Here is a 19,769-nt window from a genome sequence, read left to right as displayed (position 1 = left end):
AACCTCCAGCAGAACCAGGCTCAGGGAGAGGCAGTCTTCTGCTGGGACTGGTTGGGGCTGAGGGGAGAGAATCAGGAAAAAGACATGCTGTGGAAGACAGCAGAGATCAATTACTAATGATTAAATGCAGAGTGGTGCATACAGAACAAAAAGAGAAACACTCAGTGCATCATGGGAACCCCCCAGCAGTCTACGTCTATAGCAGCATAACTAAGGGATGGTTCAGGGTCACCTGATCCAGCCCGAACTATAAGCTTTAACAAAAAAGGAAAGTTTTAAGCCTAATCTTAAAAGTAGAGAGGGCGTCTGTCTCCCTGATCCGAATTGGGAGCTGGTTCCACAAGAGAGGAGCCTGAAAGCTGAAGGCTCTGCCTCCCATTCTACTCTTAAAAACCCTAGGAACTACAAGTAAGCCTGCAGTCTGAGAGCGAAGCGCTCTATTGGGGTGATATGGTACTAAGAGGTCCCTAAGATAAGATGGGACCTGATTTTAAGTAAGAAGAAGAATTTTAAATTCTATTCTAGAATTAACAGGAAGCCAATGAAGAGAGGCCATTACGGGTGAAATATGCTCTCTCCTTCTAGTCCCCGTCAGTACTCTAGCTGCAGCATTTTGAATTAACTGAAGGCTTTTCAGGGAACCTTTAGGACAACCTGATAATAATGAATTACAGTAGTCCAGCCTAGAGGAAATAAATGCATGAATTAGTTTTTCAGCATCACTCTGAGACAAGACCTTTCTAATTTTAGAGATATTACGCACATGTAAAAAAGCAGTCCTACATATTTGCTTAATATGCACATTGAAGGACATATCCTGATCAAAAATGACTCCAAGATTTCTCATAGCCCACCTCATTTTTTGGACACTACTCAGACAGCCAGCAATTCAAGGAGAACATGCGGCTAAACATTTCACTCCCGGTCCGATTGGGGAGGGGCCCAGAGAAAACTACAGAGTCCGACATTGTTTTTGCAAAGTTACACATCGATTCAATGTTAATTGGAGACATGACAAATGGAGACAGCACGACCACCAGACTTTCTGGTAAGTCAGAACAGCTGTTTTGATTGTATTTTCTGCTCCGTGCATCCATCACCTTGCTTTCTGATTGGCTACATGTCACATTCAGTAGGCTGCGTGCTCGTTTGTGGTTGGAGGACACCACATGCTGCGATATTGGGCCAAGACAATCCAACATGTTGAATATCCCGATTTGTCATCGGAGCGCCCCAGACGTCCTTCCGAGCAGATCGGAGCGCTCTTAACACACCACACATGGTAAGAATATCTGATAAGATTATCTTTTGTGTCATCACGATTGTGGTGGCGTCCTTAAGATTGTCAGAAGGGGAAGATCAGGTCCGATATCGGCCTAATTATCTTGCCGTGTGAACCAGGCTTTAGGCTGAAGATATAATCAACACATCCACAAAAAACCAATCAATGTACCTCAACTACACATCTGCTCTGCACATGATGAAGTCTGGTTTTTGTTGAAGAATGTGAATTCTCTTGGATGACTGTAAGTTTTGTGTCTGTTTTCCTCCCAGACTCCCAGAGTCTTTGAATAAGGATGACAAGCTGCTGTACTTCCAGGCAGCTGACATGGCGGAGTGCCTGGCTGGACCTGGATACAGCGCAGAGAGACTGTCTGTCCCCTACGTGCCCCAGGTCACAGGTACCGAGCAGTCTCACTGCTCCTAGAAAAAGCAGTTTTTATTTATTCATTATTACTAAATTTAGGGACTTTCTGTGGAAGTTGAATCCAATTAATTTGGAGAGAAATCTGGTGTGCAAACAGCAAGTAGACAAAGTACTGGTGGATTTGTTTGTCAGTTTACACACAGTGTTAATGAAGAAAACAAACAGCTGTGATGTTGACTGAATTAGGAAACGGGCTGAGAAAAGTGTCTGTTAATTAACACTGACCTACGGTCTGTGTTTGTTTTTTTCCCCTCTCCCCCCCATTAAAAGTGTTTTACACAGTAGGAAAAATCATCCACAGGTGCAAGCAGACGTCCAGAGGTAACCCTTAGACTGTTAGACGCCTTTTCCCCGTCACTCCTAAAGTCCAACATGTAATAGATTACTGCTGCAGTAATCCAGTGGTTTAGGAGTACTCAAGTATTCTAATAAGATGGTGGAGCTTAGTGTAAGAACCTGCTGTGTGATCCACAAGTCTGCCCCAAAGCCCAAAAATCATATTTCATCAGTATATTTACACGCACACTGCTTCTCTGTTAAGGTAGCTACATGCTAATGTTAGCTGCTAAAGTAGTGCCAGTTTTGGTACGTCCAGATCAGGTACTAAGAGTGCAGCGGAGGATGATCTGTGAGCGAGTTGAAATGTTTTTATTGTTCTGAGCAGCTGTTTATTCTAATAATTCAAATATGTTTGAAACATGCACCGGTTAAACGTGTTCACGCACTAACTGTGTAAGGCACAAAGCTGATCTGAATTATTTATTCATTTTCATATAGTTCTGTGCTGAGGTCATATTTTTATTATCTCAATCCAAATTTCAGTTTATTCCAGTCAAATATTTAGTGTTTGTTTCTGAATTTCCTCTAGGAGACATTTACTTGAATAATCTCTGCGAATTGTTGGCATTAAATTCAACTTTTTACAACTTTGACACATGAAAGACCATCGACCAGTCTCAGACCTTTTGTATGGTATTAAATTTGGTACTTTACATTTGTTCATACAAAACAAAATTGAAATCAAAAGTCCAAGTTTTGAAACTGAGAAAAACAAACAAAAAGAACAATGAAATCCATAGTCCAAGGTTGGAACTGGGGGCGACCTTATGGCCTAGTCACACGGCACACAACGATTCCTGAATGAAGGAAAAAGAGTAAAAAAAAAAAAAGTCACAATTCGTTGTGTCTGTAACTCTGCGTTCCAGGACTCGGCGCTGGTAAGGAGCTCATAGCGCCTGAGTCCTGGAGAAGCTGCAAACAAAAGCTGTGGAGATCTGTGTGCACGTGAGTGGACCACCTGCTCTGGTTCCTCATCCAGAACAAAAGAGGGATCATCTCCTTCATCATCAGAATCCTCACTGTCTGACAACATGCTGGGCACTACATCTTGCTCCACTTAAAATAAAATAAAAAACCTCTGGTGTGCCGTGGTCACTGCTGTTTCACTGTATTGCGTAATATACTAAGCCATATATATATTGATTTATAACAGAAAACTGTCAAAACGGGGAATAAATATAAGTGTAAAGATGATTGAATAAATCAGAGCAGTAAATTAATCAGTCTGTGTGAACACCACGCATTGACTCAGGTGCGGTTATTTCACGAGCTGCAGCTGATCCACAATGTGAATTCTGCCTTCCAGAACAGCTCTTTATATAATCTTTTGAATTATCTACATGTTGCCACATGTACATAAGGGGTGGATTGTCATTCCTACACTCATATTCTTATATTTAATAAAAAATAATAAGCGCACACAGAAGCTGCTGCTGCCACTGCCCCTGCATTCAAGTACCGTCAGATATTACACAACTTTTTTGTTGTTTCAAATTGTTGCTTGTGGCAAAATAATTAATTGTATCCACACAAAAGATTAATTCTGGCCTAGATAAGGTGCCTGAGCCCACTGAAGCTGACCCCCCACCCAGATAAAAAAAAAAAAATCCAAGCAAACAGGCTGAGTTTTCCCTGTAATTTCTGACGGTACATGAACGCAGCAGCAGCACTCACAAACAGCTTCTGTACTGTGAAAACATTCAGCTGGTTGAACAAAGTCAAACTAAACCCTAACGTTACAAAAACTAAGCAATTAAAAAAAAAAAAAAAAACGTCAAGAAGGACAGCAAAACGAAATAAGGACGAATTGAGGTTTTCGTTCCCCTTTGTTCAAATTTTTCGACAGTTTAAAAATCCTGACAAAGCACCAGCTGCAGGAGCGAAGCTGAGCAAAGGTTAAATGATGCCAGAGAAAGTTAACGAAAGTCCAGATTTATTGTTTTGTTAGGGCTTCGTTGACCTTCGTGAAGTGCCATGTGACTGGCCATTCTAATACTACACCACTCAAGTGAAATAATGGACAGAAGATGTGAAACTGACAAAATATCTGAAAGCAAGCAAAAAATTAGAATCTGAATCTGAAAATGTCTTAAATTAAATATTTTTAACATTTTAAATGAAAATCAAACCAGATATAATATTCCAAAGTCTGAGTCGGTTATATTCAAACTGAAAAAACAAAAATCTTGACAATTAAAATTTGTATTAATTTAATACATTGTTGTATTTTAAATGCTGTTGAAGCTCAGCTTCATACTGTTTTTGGACTTTGAACAACATTGCTGCTCTTTTAAGCAACTTTTTTCATGCAGTTGCAAACGTGAGCACAACTATATATAACTAATTATATACAACTATATATAACTAACTTATTAAATATATTGACACAAAACAAAACACCTACGCAGGCAGTAGAATTATGTCCCGACTTCAGTCAGTGTACCAATAAAAAAGTCCCTGTAGTATTTTAGTTTCCCCGAGTTTGGTGTCATTTCCAGTGATTGTGCTTGTTCAGTGTTTGGAGCCTTAAACAAAAAAGTAAACAATCTGATCATGTGTGTAACTGTTTTGCTTGCGTTTGGACATTTCACGGTGAGTATGTGAACATCATTTTGATGACATTGATTATTGTTGGAACATGAGTTTTGTGTGAAGTCTTGTTGTTGTTGTTATTAGCTGCGTTAATGTCGCATTAGCCATCGCTTGCACAGTTCACAGTCCATAAGGACAACCACACCAGCTTTCTTGTTTGCTGCCCATCGAATCTTATTTTTAAGCCATAACCATTGAGCCACAGAACAGCACAGCTAGTAGTGCTTCAATAAAGCCATCAATCCCACATGTAGCTGAAAAACATGTTATTATCTGTGAAAGCAGCTGCTGCTTTCAGGCCGGCTCCACGCTCCAGTGTCTGTGCTTTCTGTTTGCACGTTGCTTGAAGGTTTCTGATTACATTTTTATTATTATTGATTTACAGATTTCATCAATGGCTTATTTTATTTTCAATATTTTCACCTGATATTTTCTGAATTAATTTTTGCATTTTACATATTTGGGGTTTTTAATGTTGTAGGAATAGTAGCAGTCTCTGGTTTATTAGTGGGTTAGCTAAAATATTGTGCTAAATGTCAAACCCTGGATAGAAATTCAGATCTCTTTATGGCTAAAGTTGGATCAAAATACAAATTTGAGTTTCTTTTTAAAAACCTCTTTGCTGAAACTTAGCTCAAAATACAAACCTGAGCTCCTTTTTAAAATCTCTTTGTCTAAACTTAGGCAATAATGCAAACCTGAACTTCTTTTTTTATCCCCTTGATATGAAATATGAGACGATATAGCAGTCACCATGTCGGTTTGTCCGTTTTTCTCTTGTTTGCGTGATATCTCAAAAACCAGTTGACCGATTTCATTCATATTTAGCACAAGGGTGTACTTGGTTATCCCCGCGACACCAGGCGATTACAGTGATCTTGGGGTCAATTTTAAGGTCACAGCGAGATATTCAAGATATTGTCATTGCCACCCTGGTTAGTGTGAGATCTCAAGAACCAGTTGACCAATTTCATTCATATTTATCGTAAGGATGTACTTGGGTGATCTTTATATTACACTTTGTATTACTGATTTGTAGGGACCAGGGGGATATGTCATCTCCTGATGACTCTTGTTAAAATCTCTTTGTCTAAACTTAGATGAGAATACAAACTTGAGTGCCTTTTAAAAAAAAATCTTCTTGTCTTCCTCAGCTTTGTTTCCTTTTTATAAACTTTCTCTCGGTCTTTGTTGGTGCAGATGAAGATCATCTGACCAGGAGGAAGAGTTTTGTGGACACCATCTCTCTGCAGGTGGACATCCTGACCAATAGTCTCCCTGATAAGGTCAGTCCAAATTCCTAAAACCTCGGGAAGCACTTTGTCCTTCTTTAGCTGTCACTCTGAGGACTTTTCAGACATCTTCATGTTCTTCATTTACTCAGAAACGTTTTTGCAGCGTAACAACAAAAAAGTGATACTTTTTTCCTCCAAAACTCCTGTTATGAGGACACTTTTTGCACACATTTGTTAATCTGTACATTTGTCAGATTTAACATCTAGTTCCTGTTTGTAGTTTCTCAATGCAACAAATTCCTGAAAAATCTAAATGAGCAAACTTTAGAATGATTATGGTCTTAAAGAGTCAGAGATTTTTTTGTCTAATTTGTTTGTCTAAAACTTCGGCATGTTCAGTCCTTCCGTCATCAGGTGTTCACGTTCCTGAACTGTCCGACCCACACTCTGGGCGTGTCCTTCAGTGTCAAGCATGAAGACTCTTTTTACATGGTTTATGCCAGTTCAGGAAGCATGAAGTGTTTTGAATGTGGGGACGTAGGTCACAAACGTCTCGCGTGTCCGCACAAACACGATGTGTGTGGGGCATCAGTGTCGGCGGCCCCGGGTCCGGTTCCGGGGCCTTCGGCCTCGGGGCCCGAGGACCCGGTGTCGGTGTCTGGTCCGGGGGAGGGGCCCAGCGTGCAGGAGGAGGCCTTTTCTCCACAACAGGGTATCTCTGAGCCTGAAGCTGCCAGTGTAACTGCTGATCAGCTGACAAATGAACATTCTGGATTGACTGATGCTGCAGTGAATGACGGTTCTGAGGTCGATCCGGTTGATGTTTCTGTTTCTCCTTCTGTGGTCGACGCTGATGTTTCTGCTGCGGGCGAGTCCTCCGTCACCGTTGGACAGGTTGATCGGGCTGACAGGGAGACACCGGGCCCAGCGGACCCCAAACCCCCACTGAGTCAAAGCATTAATGATGACAACATGGATTATGATTCGGACTCCAGCATGTCCACCAATGATTCCTTTGGTAAATCAGTGAAAGTTGTGGATTATTTTCCCGACACAGAGAAATTTGTGAAATCTGTTAAAGTGTTGAGGAAGCTCATTGGCTTGGACCTGCTGGATGAGAAGAAGCGGTACAGACTTAGGAAACACATCACTGCTTTGGGGAAGGAATCTCTGTCCAAGCGGGGGCGAGGTCGCAGGGGTGGTAAATCCACCAGATAGAGTATGAGTGTGTCTCACCGGTGTTCTATCTTCTATCAGTCTTTCTCTCTGTTCTCTCTCCACTCAGTCCACATGCACCATCTGAAGGTGGGCTCTTTGAACATGAACAGTGGCAGGGACGGGCGGAGGAGGGCTTTGGTCTCTGAGCTCTTTGAACAAAAGGGGTTGCATGTGTTATTCCTGCAGGAGACTCACTCTGACACAGTTAATGAAGTGGACTGGGCTCATTGGTGGAGGGGACAGTTTTATCAAAGCCATGGCTCCAACATCAGTGCTGGAGTGGCGGTTTGGTTTTCTCCTCAACTTTACGTCACTGTTTTATCCACCACTGAGATTGTGCAGGGTCGGGTTCTGTTAGTGAGGGCTCAAGTCGGGGGGGTTGACCATTGTGTTTACAAATATTTACGCACATAATGAGGGCTTGGAGCGGGTGGGGTTATTCAAACCGGTGAGGGACATTTTAGTTCAGCAGGATCCTGGTGAATGTTTGGTCTTTTTGGGGTGACTGTAATTGCACTGTAGATATGTCACTGGATCGGGTTGGTGAGAAACCATATTTGCAGTCAGTTTCCTCTCTGGCTGTGTTTTGCGTGAGGTGGATTTGTTGGACACCTGGAGGGTCACACATCCACAGGACAGACAGTACACGTGGGTCTGGGTTTCAGATGGGGTGGTGTCTGCAGCCAGGCTTGACCGGCTTTACAGTGAGGAAAATAAGTATTTGAACACCCTGCGATTTTGCAAGTTCTCCCACTTAGAAATCATGGAGGGGTCTGAAATTTTTATCTTAGGTGCATGTCCACTGTGAGAGACATAATCTAAAAAAAACAAAATCCGGAAATCACAATGTATGATTTTTTTAAATAATTTATTTGTATGTTACTGCTGCAAATAAGTATTTCAACACCTGTGAAAATCAGTGTTAATATTTGGTACAGTAGCCTTTGTTTGCAATTACAGAGGTCAAACATTTCCTGTAATTTTTCACCAGGTTTGCACACACTGCAGAAGGGATTTTGGTCCACTCCTCCACACAGATCTTCTCCAAATCTTTCAGATTTGGAGTTTCAGCTCCCTCCAAAGATTTTCTATTGAGTTCAGGTCTGGAGACTGGCCAGGCCACTCCAGGACCTTGAAATGCAACTTATGGAGCCCCTCCTTAGTTGCCCTGGCTGTGTGTTTGGGGTCATTGTCATGCTGGAAGACCCAGCCATGACCCATCTTCAATGCTCTTCCTGAGGGAAGGAGGTTGTTTGCCAAAATCTCGCAATACATGACCCCATCCATCCTCCCTTCAATACGGTGCAGTCGTCCTGTCCCCTTTGCAGAAGAGCACCCCCAGAGTATGATGTTTCCACCCCCATGCTTCACAGTTGGGATGGTTTTCGTGGCGTTGTTGTCATCCTCTAAACATGGTAAGTGGAGTTGATTCCAAAAAGCTCTATTCTGGTCTTATCTGACCACATGACCTTCTCCCATGCCTCCTCTGGATCATCCACATGGTCACTGGTGAACTTCAAACTGGCCTGGACATGTGCTGGCTTGAGCAGGGGTTCCTTGCTGCCCTGCAGGATTATAAACCACGACAGCATCATGTGTTACTAATGTAATCTTTGTGACTCTGGTCCCAGCTCTGTTCAGGTCATTGACCAGGTCCTCCTGTGTAGTTCTGAGCTTTCTCAGAATCATCCTTACCCCACAAAGTGAGATCTTGCATGGAATCCCAGACCGAGGGAGATTGACAGTCATCTTGTGTTTCTTCCATTTTCTAAAATAATAAATAATAATATAAATAATAAATAAATAATAATATAATATATAATATAAATATCATAACACTTGTCTTCTACCAAGCTGCTTACTTGTTGTCCTGTAGTCCATCCCAGCCTTGTGCAGGTCTACAGTTTTGTCCCTGGTGTCCTTAGACAGCTCTTTGGTCTTGCTATGTTGGACAGGTTGGAGTGTGATTGATTAAGTATGTGAACAGGTGTATTTTATACAGGTAACAAGTTCAATCAGGTGTAGTTAATACAGGTAAAGAGTGCAGAATAAGAGGGCTTCTTAAAGAAAAATTAACAGGTCTGTGAGAGCCAGAATTCTTGCTGGTTGGTAGGTGTTCAAATACTTATTTGCAGCAGTAACATACAAATAAATTATTAAAAAATCATACATTGTGATTTCCGGAATTTTTTTTTTTTTTTTTTTTTTTTAGATTATGTCTCTCACAGTGGACATACACCTAAGATGAAAATTTTAGACCCCTCCATGATTTCTAAGTGGGAGAACTTGCAAAATCACAGGGTGTTGTCCTCACTGTATATGTCAAACTCATCACACTCATATGTCATCTCATCACAACAGAAACATTCCACTCACACACTCAGAGGTTCAACCCTTAATGGAAATTCAACACCAAACATTTGAACGACAGGGCATTTGGGATTTATTTGAATCTTTTGGGGGTTTCTGGAGGGGTAGGAAGGAGACATTTGGGTCAGTGAGTCAGTGGTGGGAGGCCAGCAAAACTCAGATTCGGGTTTTGTGTCAACAATACACTTCCTATTCTTCAGCTAGGGTTAAAGTAGCCATGGCAGCACTCGAGAGGGACATTATGGAGATTCGGGCCAACCTACATACAGCTGGGGTGCCCGACCAGCGTGGTCTGCTGCAGAGGAAGAGGGCAGAGCTGGGTGCCCTGTTACAGGTGAGGGTGAAAGGGGCGATGGCAAGGGCTCGCTTTGCGAACATTAAAGACATTTATGCACCCAGTTCCTTCTTCTTCAATCTGGAGAAGAGGACCTCTCATCAGAAAGTGATTACCTATCTTCCCCTTCCTGACGGACGGGTGACGAGTGATTTGTCGGAGATGCGGAGACATGCTATGGACTTCTACTCTGCTCTCTGTGGTGCTGTGGACTGTGATCTCTCAGACTCCTTGGACTCCCCCATCACACTGGATGAATTGACAATGGTGGTGCGGCAGATGGCATCTGGGAAAGCTCCAGGGGTCGACGGACTCCCAGTGGATTTTTATGTATAGTTCTGGTGCTTTCTCGGTGCTGATCTTCTGGAGGTGTTGCGGGAGAGCATTGCGGTGGGTTGCTTGCCCACTTCTTATCGCCGTGCTGTTCTGTCCTTACCCTGTTGCAGAACCGGAGACCAGTTGCACTTCTTTGTATGGATTATAAACTTTTTTCTAGGGTACAGGCGAACAGGTTGAGAGGTGTCCTGGATTTCATTGTTCACAAGAACCAGTCCTATTGTGTGCCCGATAAGACTATTATAGACAACCTTTTTTGATGAGGGATTTGTTTGATTTGTGTAATACTGAGGATTTGGTTTTGCCGGTTTGTTTTCCACCTTGAGGGCGTTTGGTTTTGGTGAAGGGTTTATTTCATTTGTTGGGGTTTTGTATAATGGGGCTTCATGTTTGGTTAAGGTTGGGGGTGGGTTGAGCTGCCCAGTCCCAGTAATGCGGGGTATAAGACAGGGCTGCCCCATCGCAGCTCAGCTGTATTCTTTAGCCATTGAGCCACACTCTCAGCTGTTTGGCCTTGTTTTGCCAGGTTTTCAATTGTCTCCTCTCCTGGTGCTCTCTGCTTACGTGGATGACATCACAGTTTTTGTCACAACTCAGACGGACGTTGATGGGTTATTAGACAGTTTACGGCTGTATGAGATGGGAACCTCGGCAAAAGTAAACTGGGATAACATTGAGGCTGTTCTGATGGGGAGGTGGCAGGAAGGGTCTGCTCCCTGTCTGCCACATGGTCTGCGGTGGGGAGTGGAGGGTTTAAAAATTGTGTGTTAAAAATGTGTTTTTCTGGGGACGGATGGGTATCGTCAGAGGAATTGGGAGAGTTTGGTGGAGAAGGTCTGTGCCAGACTGTCCAAATGGCAATGGTTGCTGTCCCAGATGTCCTATAAGGGGTGAGTTCTGGTCGCCAATAACTTGGTTGCTTCGGTGCTATGGCACAAACTGTTTGTCCTCCCTCCACCACAGGGCATTATTGAGCATTTTCAGCGGTTACTGGTGGACTTTTTGTGGTCAGGCCATCACTGGATCAGGGCTTCCATGCTGTACATGCCGCTTCATGAAGTACAGGGGCTGGTGGTGCTCAGGTGTCGACCTTCAGGTTGCAGGCTGCTCAGAGATTGTTGTACACCTCTGGATTGCGCTGGCAGGATACGGCACGTGTCCTGCTGAAGAAGGACGCAGGTCTTGGATATGACAAAAATCTTTTCCTCCTACATCGGCGTGATGTCATTGGGACGCGTATCTCTGCTTTTTACCGGTCAGTTCTCCAGGTATGGCAGGTCCTCACTGTGCGTAGGGGCATTGTAGGCACACCTGGGATGTGGCTGTTTGAGGAGCCTCTTTTCTTCAATGACTGTTAGCTCACCTGGTTTGTCATCTGCCACTCTGCGGTCCTGCCTGAGGGAGGCAGGGTGTACCAAAATGGGCCATCTACTGAGTACGTCTGTTGTGAGGTTGGCCGAGTCAGCGGGAGTTTTGTCCTCCAGGATGCTGCTCAGGGTGGTGGAGGAGGTTTGTGCTTTCCTGCCATGGCCTCACAGAGCATTTGCTGAGAACCGTACTCAGTCTGACCAGTGGGATGATGAACGTGAGTACGTGTTCCCCTCTCTGACTATCTCGCCTGCTGTAGGGGCATGGCAGGAGGAGCAGGGGGCTCTCCTGTCATTCAGGACACCCACTTTTGTTTGAAAGTATTGGGGGGTTGGTAAGGTTAGACCTTACTTGTGTAAAGCACCATGAGGCAACTTTGTTGTGATTTGGTGCTATATAAATGAAAATAAATTACATTGAAATTATTACACCTGTGTCAAAGTGTCATACTTACACTCTTTGGCAGGGTTGAAGCCGTTGAAGTGGTCGGAGTTTTTTGATGCCGTCTTGTCTCTTGTGGGAAGCTGGCGAAGCCTGTACAAACCCCCGGTAGACAAGCGAAAGGGCACCTCCAGTGGAGGATTGTACACGGGCTTCTGGCTACAAACGGGTATCTGGCGCACCTGGATCCAGGGGTTGTCCTTTTTGTTCACTTAGGAAAACTGTTCACCATGTTTTTGCACAGTGTCACTAGTTGTCAGGGCTGTTTGGGTTGTTGGGGAGGTGGTTTCATGGGGTTGGTTTGATGTTAACTATGGACTTGTTTATTCACTTCCGAAATATTGCGCACAATCCAGGAAGTTGCATGTTTTAATTAACCTGCTTTGTGGACTCGCCAACCTGGCTATCTGGAAGACTCGGAAGAACTGTGTTTTAGTTCAGGGGTCAGTGGACCCTGAGTTTATGCTGAAGGGTCTCTTGGCAGCCTGGATCAGAGTGGACTTCCAGTTTTATGTTCTGACTGATAATGTGGACACCTTCAGGGACACATGGTGCATAAATAATGTTCTCTCATCTGTGCAAAATGGGAGCTTGGTGCTCCATTTCTGACGCCTGTCGGTGGTAGGGCTGAAACGATTAATCGGGTGATTCGAATAATTCAATTGCAAAAAATGTTCAAGGCAAATTCTTTGCCTCAAAGCTTTGTTTAAAGCTGTAGTACATATGCCAGGCCTGTAGGTGGCGCTGTAACGCTCCCACAAAAAAAAAACAGGAAAAAGACAGTAGAGCATGCCCATAACAAATGTAAGCACTAATCAATGTAGCAGCACAAGTTTACAAAGCCACATGCTGAGTAAAATAAAGCCTTTTAAGAGAAAGGGTCCACGCTGATCATCTGAAATGGAATTATTATGCATTTAAAGTGAAGCAGTGTGTTTATATATTTTTTTTAAAAACACTGTTTGCTCCACTGGCTGCTCTCCACCTCTGTAGATGAAGCGAAAGGATGCGCATTTAAATGAATCATGTTTAACTGTTCAAATTTATTTTTAAATGCCTTTATTCAGATTTGATGAGAGTTTTTAATCAAAAGGCTGTACAGTTAATTTATCAGTGTAGCTGTTGTGGAAACGCTGAACTCCACAGCAGTTTTTCAAAGGCTTTGTTATTCGCCAAGTATCCACAGAAAACAAGGAATTTGACTTTGGTTTGAGCTGCACGCTGTACAGCATGTATAAATATACACTAAACACTGAATAAATCACAGTAATAAAAAGTGCAAATGAAATATGCAATTAAAAAAATGTCCCGTCCGCAGACTGAAGATTTCACAGATCACCTGGGCTCATGGTTTGGCAAAGCTCCAGAATTCAACATTGTGAAAAAAACAAAATAATTACCGGGAAAACACAGAGAGAGGGAACACCCTAAACTAAAAATCTGCATGATGGCACAGTGGCATTGTGCCATTGCTTAGGGAGAGCCCTGCCACTACTGATATTGTTTAAAAACACAAAAGTACTTATTATCCGAATACTCGATTAATCAATAAAATAATCGATAGAATACTCAATTCCAAAAATATTCAATAGCTGCAGCCCTAGTCCTAGCCCCCCTAGGATTGGGCCATGTTGGCGGATGCGGACATAAAGAAACAACAACAAACAGCACGATGGAAGTGATGTAACTTAATTGTTGTGAGTAAAGCTGTGTTTTGAAATTCAAATTCTCTCTCTCTCTCTGTCTGTCTGCCCCCCCCCCCCCTTTCTCTAGTCCCAGCTGGCTGAAGAAATCACCTTTGAGACCCTAAAGAAGGCGATCGGTAAGAACAGAGTTTGAGGTGATGTGTTCAAGTGTCCTCGACTCGCTATGGACTCGTTGCCGTCTTCGTCCATGTCACTCGTTGATTTTCCTTCACTCAGATTCATTTTGTTTTTTCTTTTTTGGTCATCTTTTGACCTCATCGTTACACCTGGCTTTAAATGCAGCACCTTCATCCCACAATGACAAATCTTCCCACTGTTGCTGCATTCAGAGACAACTGGGAACTCTGATTTTCTGATTTCTAACTGTGGGGGGGATAAAAGAGAAGATAAACACTAGAAGTCTGGCTTTCTGCTCGATAACTCAAGGAAGCTTATAGTTATGTCAGGAAAGCGTTCAGTTTGGCTAACATTTGTTATTCAGTACATCACTGTCAAAACAATCAAATATTTTGTTCTTGTTGATCTGATAAAACAAGAGGTTGGTTTTTTAACTCATCTGTTTCTTCACTTAAATTACATATTTTTAACTGGTGTTTATTTCTCATGGAAAAGGAACAAAACAAGCCTGGAGCCATGTTTGTGTTTGTCCCACTCCCCAGCCGGTGTCGCCAACCGAACGGTCCTTTCTTAAAATTGGTCCGCCCTGCCTGCACTGCGGCTTCACTCCGCATGCGTCTGAGACTGAATCTCTGAGTCTGACTCTCAACACCCAAAGCAGTCAAAGGGAATAATGTGATTAACCACTAGATGACAAATTAAAACCTTCTAAATCATTCTAAAGTCAGTCTTAAGCAGAACCAAGGCAATAAGTGAATCGCTATTGACGTTACAAAATGACGTAGGTGGAGCAGCCCCACATCAGACTCGGACGTGCTGCTGTGACGCTCTGATCGCTTCCCCGTCTTTTATTATGAAATAATGCTGAATTTATGTGGAAATGATTGTTGTACAAAGCTTCAGATATCTGTCGCTGAGATAGATGATGACTGGAGTACAGTCTGAAGCGGAAACAAGGAGATAATCGGTGAATCGCTGTTGATGCTCCAAAATGACGTATGCGCTGTGAAGGCAGGGAGGCCAATTTTTTTTGGGGGGGGGGGGGGGGGGGGGGGGGGGGGGGGGGGGGGGGACCATTCGGTCGGCGACACCAGGCTGCAGTATACTCATTTTGGGGAGGTTAGGGGTTTGATGTCTGTGTGACTTCAGATCAGTGGTGGAGATTAAGCCGTGATCCTCTGGCTGCTTTCAGACACGACGGGTCTGGAAGAGCAGGAGCGCGAGAAGAGGCGCCAGGTAATGGAGAAATTCCAGAAAGCACCATTTGAGGAGATTGCCGCCCACTGTGAGTCCAAGGTAAAATAACTAACTTATTCATTAAATTAAAAACTAAACACTGAGCAGGAAGAGATTACAGTAACAATCAGGAAACCGCAGTATCCATGGGAACAGAAAAACTCACTCTGAGCGTTTCTGCAGGCAAACTTGTTGCACGAACGCCTGGCACAAATCTTCGAACTGACGATCCGGTGAGTTCAGTTTGTTTTGTGTAGTGACTCAAATTATTCATTTTAATTGTTGTGCATTAGCTCATTTTAATAATGAAACACTTTGAAGTTTTTGCAACATTTTACATCTGTTTGACTTTCATCTATTTGAATTAAAGTTATTTGCTAAAATACACGTAATGAATGCTATTTAACAACTATCTGTTAAATAGAGACATTTAAATAAATTATTCCAAATCATTTAAGTAATCTTATGAACTTTTTCCTCACTTGTATATGCTTCATTTTATTTTTCAATGATATTCCGGTGAGTGTTTTCTGTGAACGGTGCTGCAGTTACGCTAGGGATTAACGATGCGTAAATTGTAGGTGCAGATTTGAACAGCTGGATGCATCATGAAGTCAAATCAGAAATGTTTGTGTTTAATAAAAGTAGATAAATGGAAACAAACAGCGTAACAATAAATAATTTGCTTCCAAATAAACTCAGGACTGTTTGCATTGTTTCATGCAAGCTACATTCTACAATTCAGCATACATTATAGTGACTAGGCTAGGCTACCTAGCTAACACATTCACTAGTATTTGTGTTAGCATTTTTGTCTCCACACTAACTACAAATTGTGTTGACTTGTTTTTGTCACTGTTGCAACTTTGATATGTGACATAGCATAGCTAGCTAATCTGGTAGCTGCTAATATTTTAATTCAATTCAATTTATTTATATTAGAGATGCACCAATGCCGATACCAGTATCGGGTATCAGCCCGATCCCGTATTCATTTACTCATACTCATAATCATAAAATGTCTCCAATACTCTGACCGGATACCCCTTTACAGCAGCATGATGTCAGCCTGTCATTGTGGGATTTTCACATGCACACTCTGAAATTTCCAGACTATAACCGCTACTTTTTTCATACGTTTTGAACACTGCGTCTTTAACAATGATGCGGTTAATTTATGGATTATTGCAGGCTTTCATGTAATTTACTCATAAGTCGAATATGTCCATCAATGCTGTCCACTGATTGGCTGATAGCTGCTGTCCATCATGCGGAGTAAATTCACTTATACAGTAAATAAAAAGTTTTACCTGTTGGCTTCAGTGGAATTCATCATCATACGAAGAAAAATAATCCATGTGAAGTCTCCAGAGTTCGGAACATAACATCTCAAAACACTTTAATTCCTTGTGTGGCTGAAAAAAGTTCCTCCGTGACTACGGTACTTTGCACTACAGTTCCTCCGTCAGAACTCTGATCAGGGTTTCTGCGGCAGAGATTATACATCAGGTTGGTGAGTTTCAGCCCTTGGTGTGGGTGTTCAGGTGTCTCGGCCTGCTACAGGGGTAATCCGTTTGTGGAATCTCTGTGCGCTGTGGTCGGAACCTCCGCTCGCCTCCACGAGCTGCTCTTTGCGCCAGAAGCTGGTTCATTGCACCTCATGAATTAAACAGCTCAGTTACCACAAGCAACGGGCTATCCCAGGGGTGGCCAAGTTCGGTCCTCGAGAGCCACCTTCCTGACACTCTTAGTTGTCTCCCTGCTCCAACACACCTGAATCCAATGAAAGACTCATTAAAAGCCTGCTAACGAGTCTTTCATTGGATTCAGGTGTGTTGGAGCAGGGAGACAACTAAGAGTGTCAGGAAGGTGGCTCTCGAGGACCGAACTTGGCCACCCCTGGGCTATCCTGTCTGAACGCGAGGAAATTATCCCATGAATCACAAATAAAAAATAAAATAATGTTAAAATTGCTATGTTTTGCCTCGTGTTGCGACACCGCGCGCGTGTGTGTGTGTGTGTGTGTGTGTGTGTGTGTGTGTGTGTGTGTGTGTGTGTGTGTGTGTGTGTGTGTGTGTGTGTGTGTGCGCGCGCGTGACGCCATGTGTGCGCATGCTGTGCTCCTCCAATATTTACGTTTCACCTTTGGGGGAAAAAAACATTTACTCTTTGGATTTGTGTATGTTTCCAGTACGTATTTAATTACAAGTTAAAAATAGGGTAGAGAGTGAAAACCTGTTTAGCTCAGTGTTGTAGATAAAAACAGAAACAGGCTCACAGCTGATTAAGCAGAGAAGCTGCTTTTCATCAAAAAGAGTCTGTCCCTCACATCTTCAAGAAAGGCTTTTAGTGCTCAGAGACATAAGTAAAGTTATTGATGGACAGTTTCAGTTCTGTTCCTGTTGTATATTTTGTAGTGCTGAAGTCCATATGTTACATTTCAGTGAGATGTCTGGCAGTGTCATGTTTGTTAAGAAACACACAGTTCATGTTAAAGGACAATTCAAGTCAAAAAGTGAAGTTACATGATTTAAGTGAAATGTTTGAAAATAAAAACAAAGCTAATGATATTGGTAACAGTTATAGTCAAAAAGTAAGGAACAACCCATGAATAAAACATACGTTCAAAGTCATCATAAAACTGTAATGGTATCATTAAGTATTCGTATCGGTACTCTGTATCGACAAGTACCAAATGTATGTACTCGTACTCGCCCTGAACAAAAGTGGTATCGGTGCATCCCTATTTATATAAGACCAAATGAAAACATAAGTTATCCCCACGCACTTCACATTTTGCACATTGTTTCTGCCTGTGCAGTGAATCCAAATGTTTACACATCCGAACGTTAATTATATTAAAATTTTCTCCAAAATGTATCAGAATAATGAAGGATAAACACGATAAACTGTTCATTCTGCTGTGCAATACACAAAGTCTTAATACATGCATTTCCACAATGGCTGTTTCTTACATTAATAAGTCCTGTCTTCCTCCAGGCCGCCGCCCAGCCCATCGGGCGTGGTTTCCATCTCAACGGGACACGCCCAGCACCAGTCCGTACCCGTCTACGAGATGAAGTTTCCGGACCTGTGTGTCTACTGACGGCTTTCACTCAAACACTCCACCGCAAAGTTACAGAATACAAAAATAAAAATGCTGTGAAGCTAAACGTTAAGAATTATCCACAATTCAGAGCTGAAATAAAACGTGAACACCACCACTGTTTTAGCAACATAAGCAGGAAAACAAAACATAGCAATATGGGTGTGTCCAAAGTGGAACCAAGAAAATTGTTTTTAAAATTACACTTATTGCTGAAACTACATCATCAAGAGTTAGTTTTCCTATTTTTAGTTCATTTTGTGACCCGTCCTGTAACTGGTTTTGCAGTTACAGGACGGGTTAATCCTCCGAGGCCCCGCCCTGTCTTGATGATAATTCAGACTTACGAAAGCAATAATTTAAAAAAGCGGCATCTTGGCCATAATTATTTTTCCCTCTTCAAACAAATTTAAGACCGACCATGGTTTGGTGCATTTTATTTCCTGACTCGTGTCCCTGAATGTAAACACAACTCAGAGTAAAAAATAAATAAAATAAAATAAAAAAACAGCAATAAAAACAGCTGACTTCAGTGTTGATGTTGCTTTCTAGTGTGACTGTGATTCAGTCTGTCATATCTGCTGTGCCAAAGTCGCATTGTGTGCACGCTGTAGACTGAGCAATGGTAAAAATGACTAAAAACCACTTTTAGCTTTAAAATTGAGCCAGTTTCTGCTTATTAACCAGTGTTGACTAGTAGGTGTCAGTGCAATGATTTATTGTAAAAAAAAAAAAAAAATTGTCATAGATTCTGATTAATTGTAGTCTGAATGCTGCACGATTCTTACACACTGTTGTGTCTATTCTAGACTACTTACAGAAACCTGTTGACGTGATAGCAATACTTTGAAATGTCATTAAATGTTTGGAGAAGAGACGTGAATGAAAAGAAAATGTTTAATTTCTAGAATGCCGATTTGTGAATTTGACGTTTTATTGGAGGTGATTTGAAAAGAGAATCATAGTTTTGGTAGTTTAAGTAATTGACAGGTTAAGGTTGCACTTTGAATTGGTCCACAGAGGGTAGTGAAATGGGCGGAGCTGGAAGCATTTGGTGCCATAGTGATTTGGGGGGTTTGACGTGAATATTGTACACAAATATCTAAAATCAAAACTATAAGTTTATTTATTTAATCAACTTATGAAGAGTATATTAATAAATAACATACAGTTCAACCTAGCTATACATTACGAGTGAAGCTAGTTGCTTAGCTCAGCCCTTGCCGCAACAGCATAGGTTAGCATGCTTGCTAACTTGTGCAGTTCATATACAATAATACGTTTTCAGTTACGTGAACAATGTTCAGTTTTGTCTTACGACTGACTGCGAACTATGTCTATCTGTTATAACCTGGCAGAGCAGGATTTCATTCACTTGGCTAACGTAACATCATAAGCTAATAATTACCATTTTCATTGACAGATTAACTTCCGTTTAATTTGTCAGAGGTATTGAGGCTTGTAATTGGGCTATTCCATTATCGTTTACATAAACACAAAGTCTTCATATGGATTACTGGAATGCGATGATGTCCTGAAGGAGCTGAATGATGAAATTCCGATATTAGCCATGTTTTTCCGTTCCTCATTAACGAACCCTTTATCAAACACTTTGGATGACATGGTGAGTTTTTTTCTATCCCATGTTTTTTTTTTTAATTTC

The 19,769-nt window shown here is 42.1% G+C and overlaps 1 protein-coding gene across 3 annotated transcripts in view; it reads left to right on the top strand.

Moving 5' to 3' along the window:
- The window catches only part of efr3a (EFR3 homolog A (S. cerevisiae)), a 240,982-nt gene extending 222,119 nt beyond the window's left edge, over nucleotides 1-18,863 (top strand). Inside the window, exons 18-23 of one of the 3 annotated variants that reach the window (XM_034182373.1) lie at nucleotides 1,555-1,682; nucleotides 5,846-5,925; nucleotides 13,715-13,763; nucleotides 14,957-15,060; nucleotides 15,184-15,233; nucleotides 18,001-18,863. In XM_034182373.1, coding sequence (XP_034038264.1) covers nucleotides 1,555-1,682; nucleotides 5,846-5,925; nucleotides 13,715-13,763; nucleotides 14,957-15,060; nucleotides 15,184-15,233; nucleotides 18,001-18,106 — 517 coding nt within the window. In that variant the 3' untranslated portion in view covers nucleotides 18,107-18,863. Of the gene's footprint in view, nucleotides 1-1,554; nucleotides 1,683-5,839; nucleotides 5,926-13,714; nucleotides 13,764-14,956; nucleotides 15,061-15,183; nucleotides 15,234-18,000 lie in introns of all 3 variants that reach the window. The other 2 variants (XM_034182372.1, XM_034182374.1) reach the window with 2 other exon arrangements.
- The last annotated feature ends 906 nt before the right edge of the window (nucleotides 18,864-19,769 follow it).

The sequence above is a fragment of the Thalassophryne amazonica genome, chromosome 12, assembly GCF_902500255.1.
Source record: "Thalassophryne amazonica chromosome 12, fThaAma1.1, whole genome shotgun sequence".
Taxonomy (NCBI): Eukaryota; Metazoa; Chordata; class Actinopteri; order Batrachoidiformes; family Batrachoididae; genus Thalassophryne; species Thalassophryne amazonica.
This window is presented reverse-complemented; position numbering and strand designations above follow the sequence as displayed.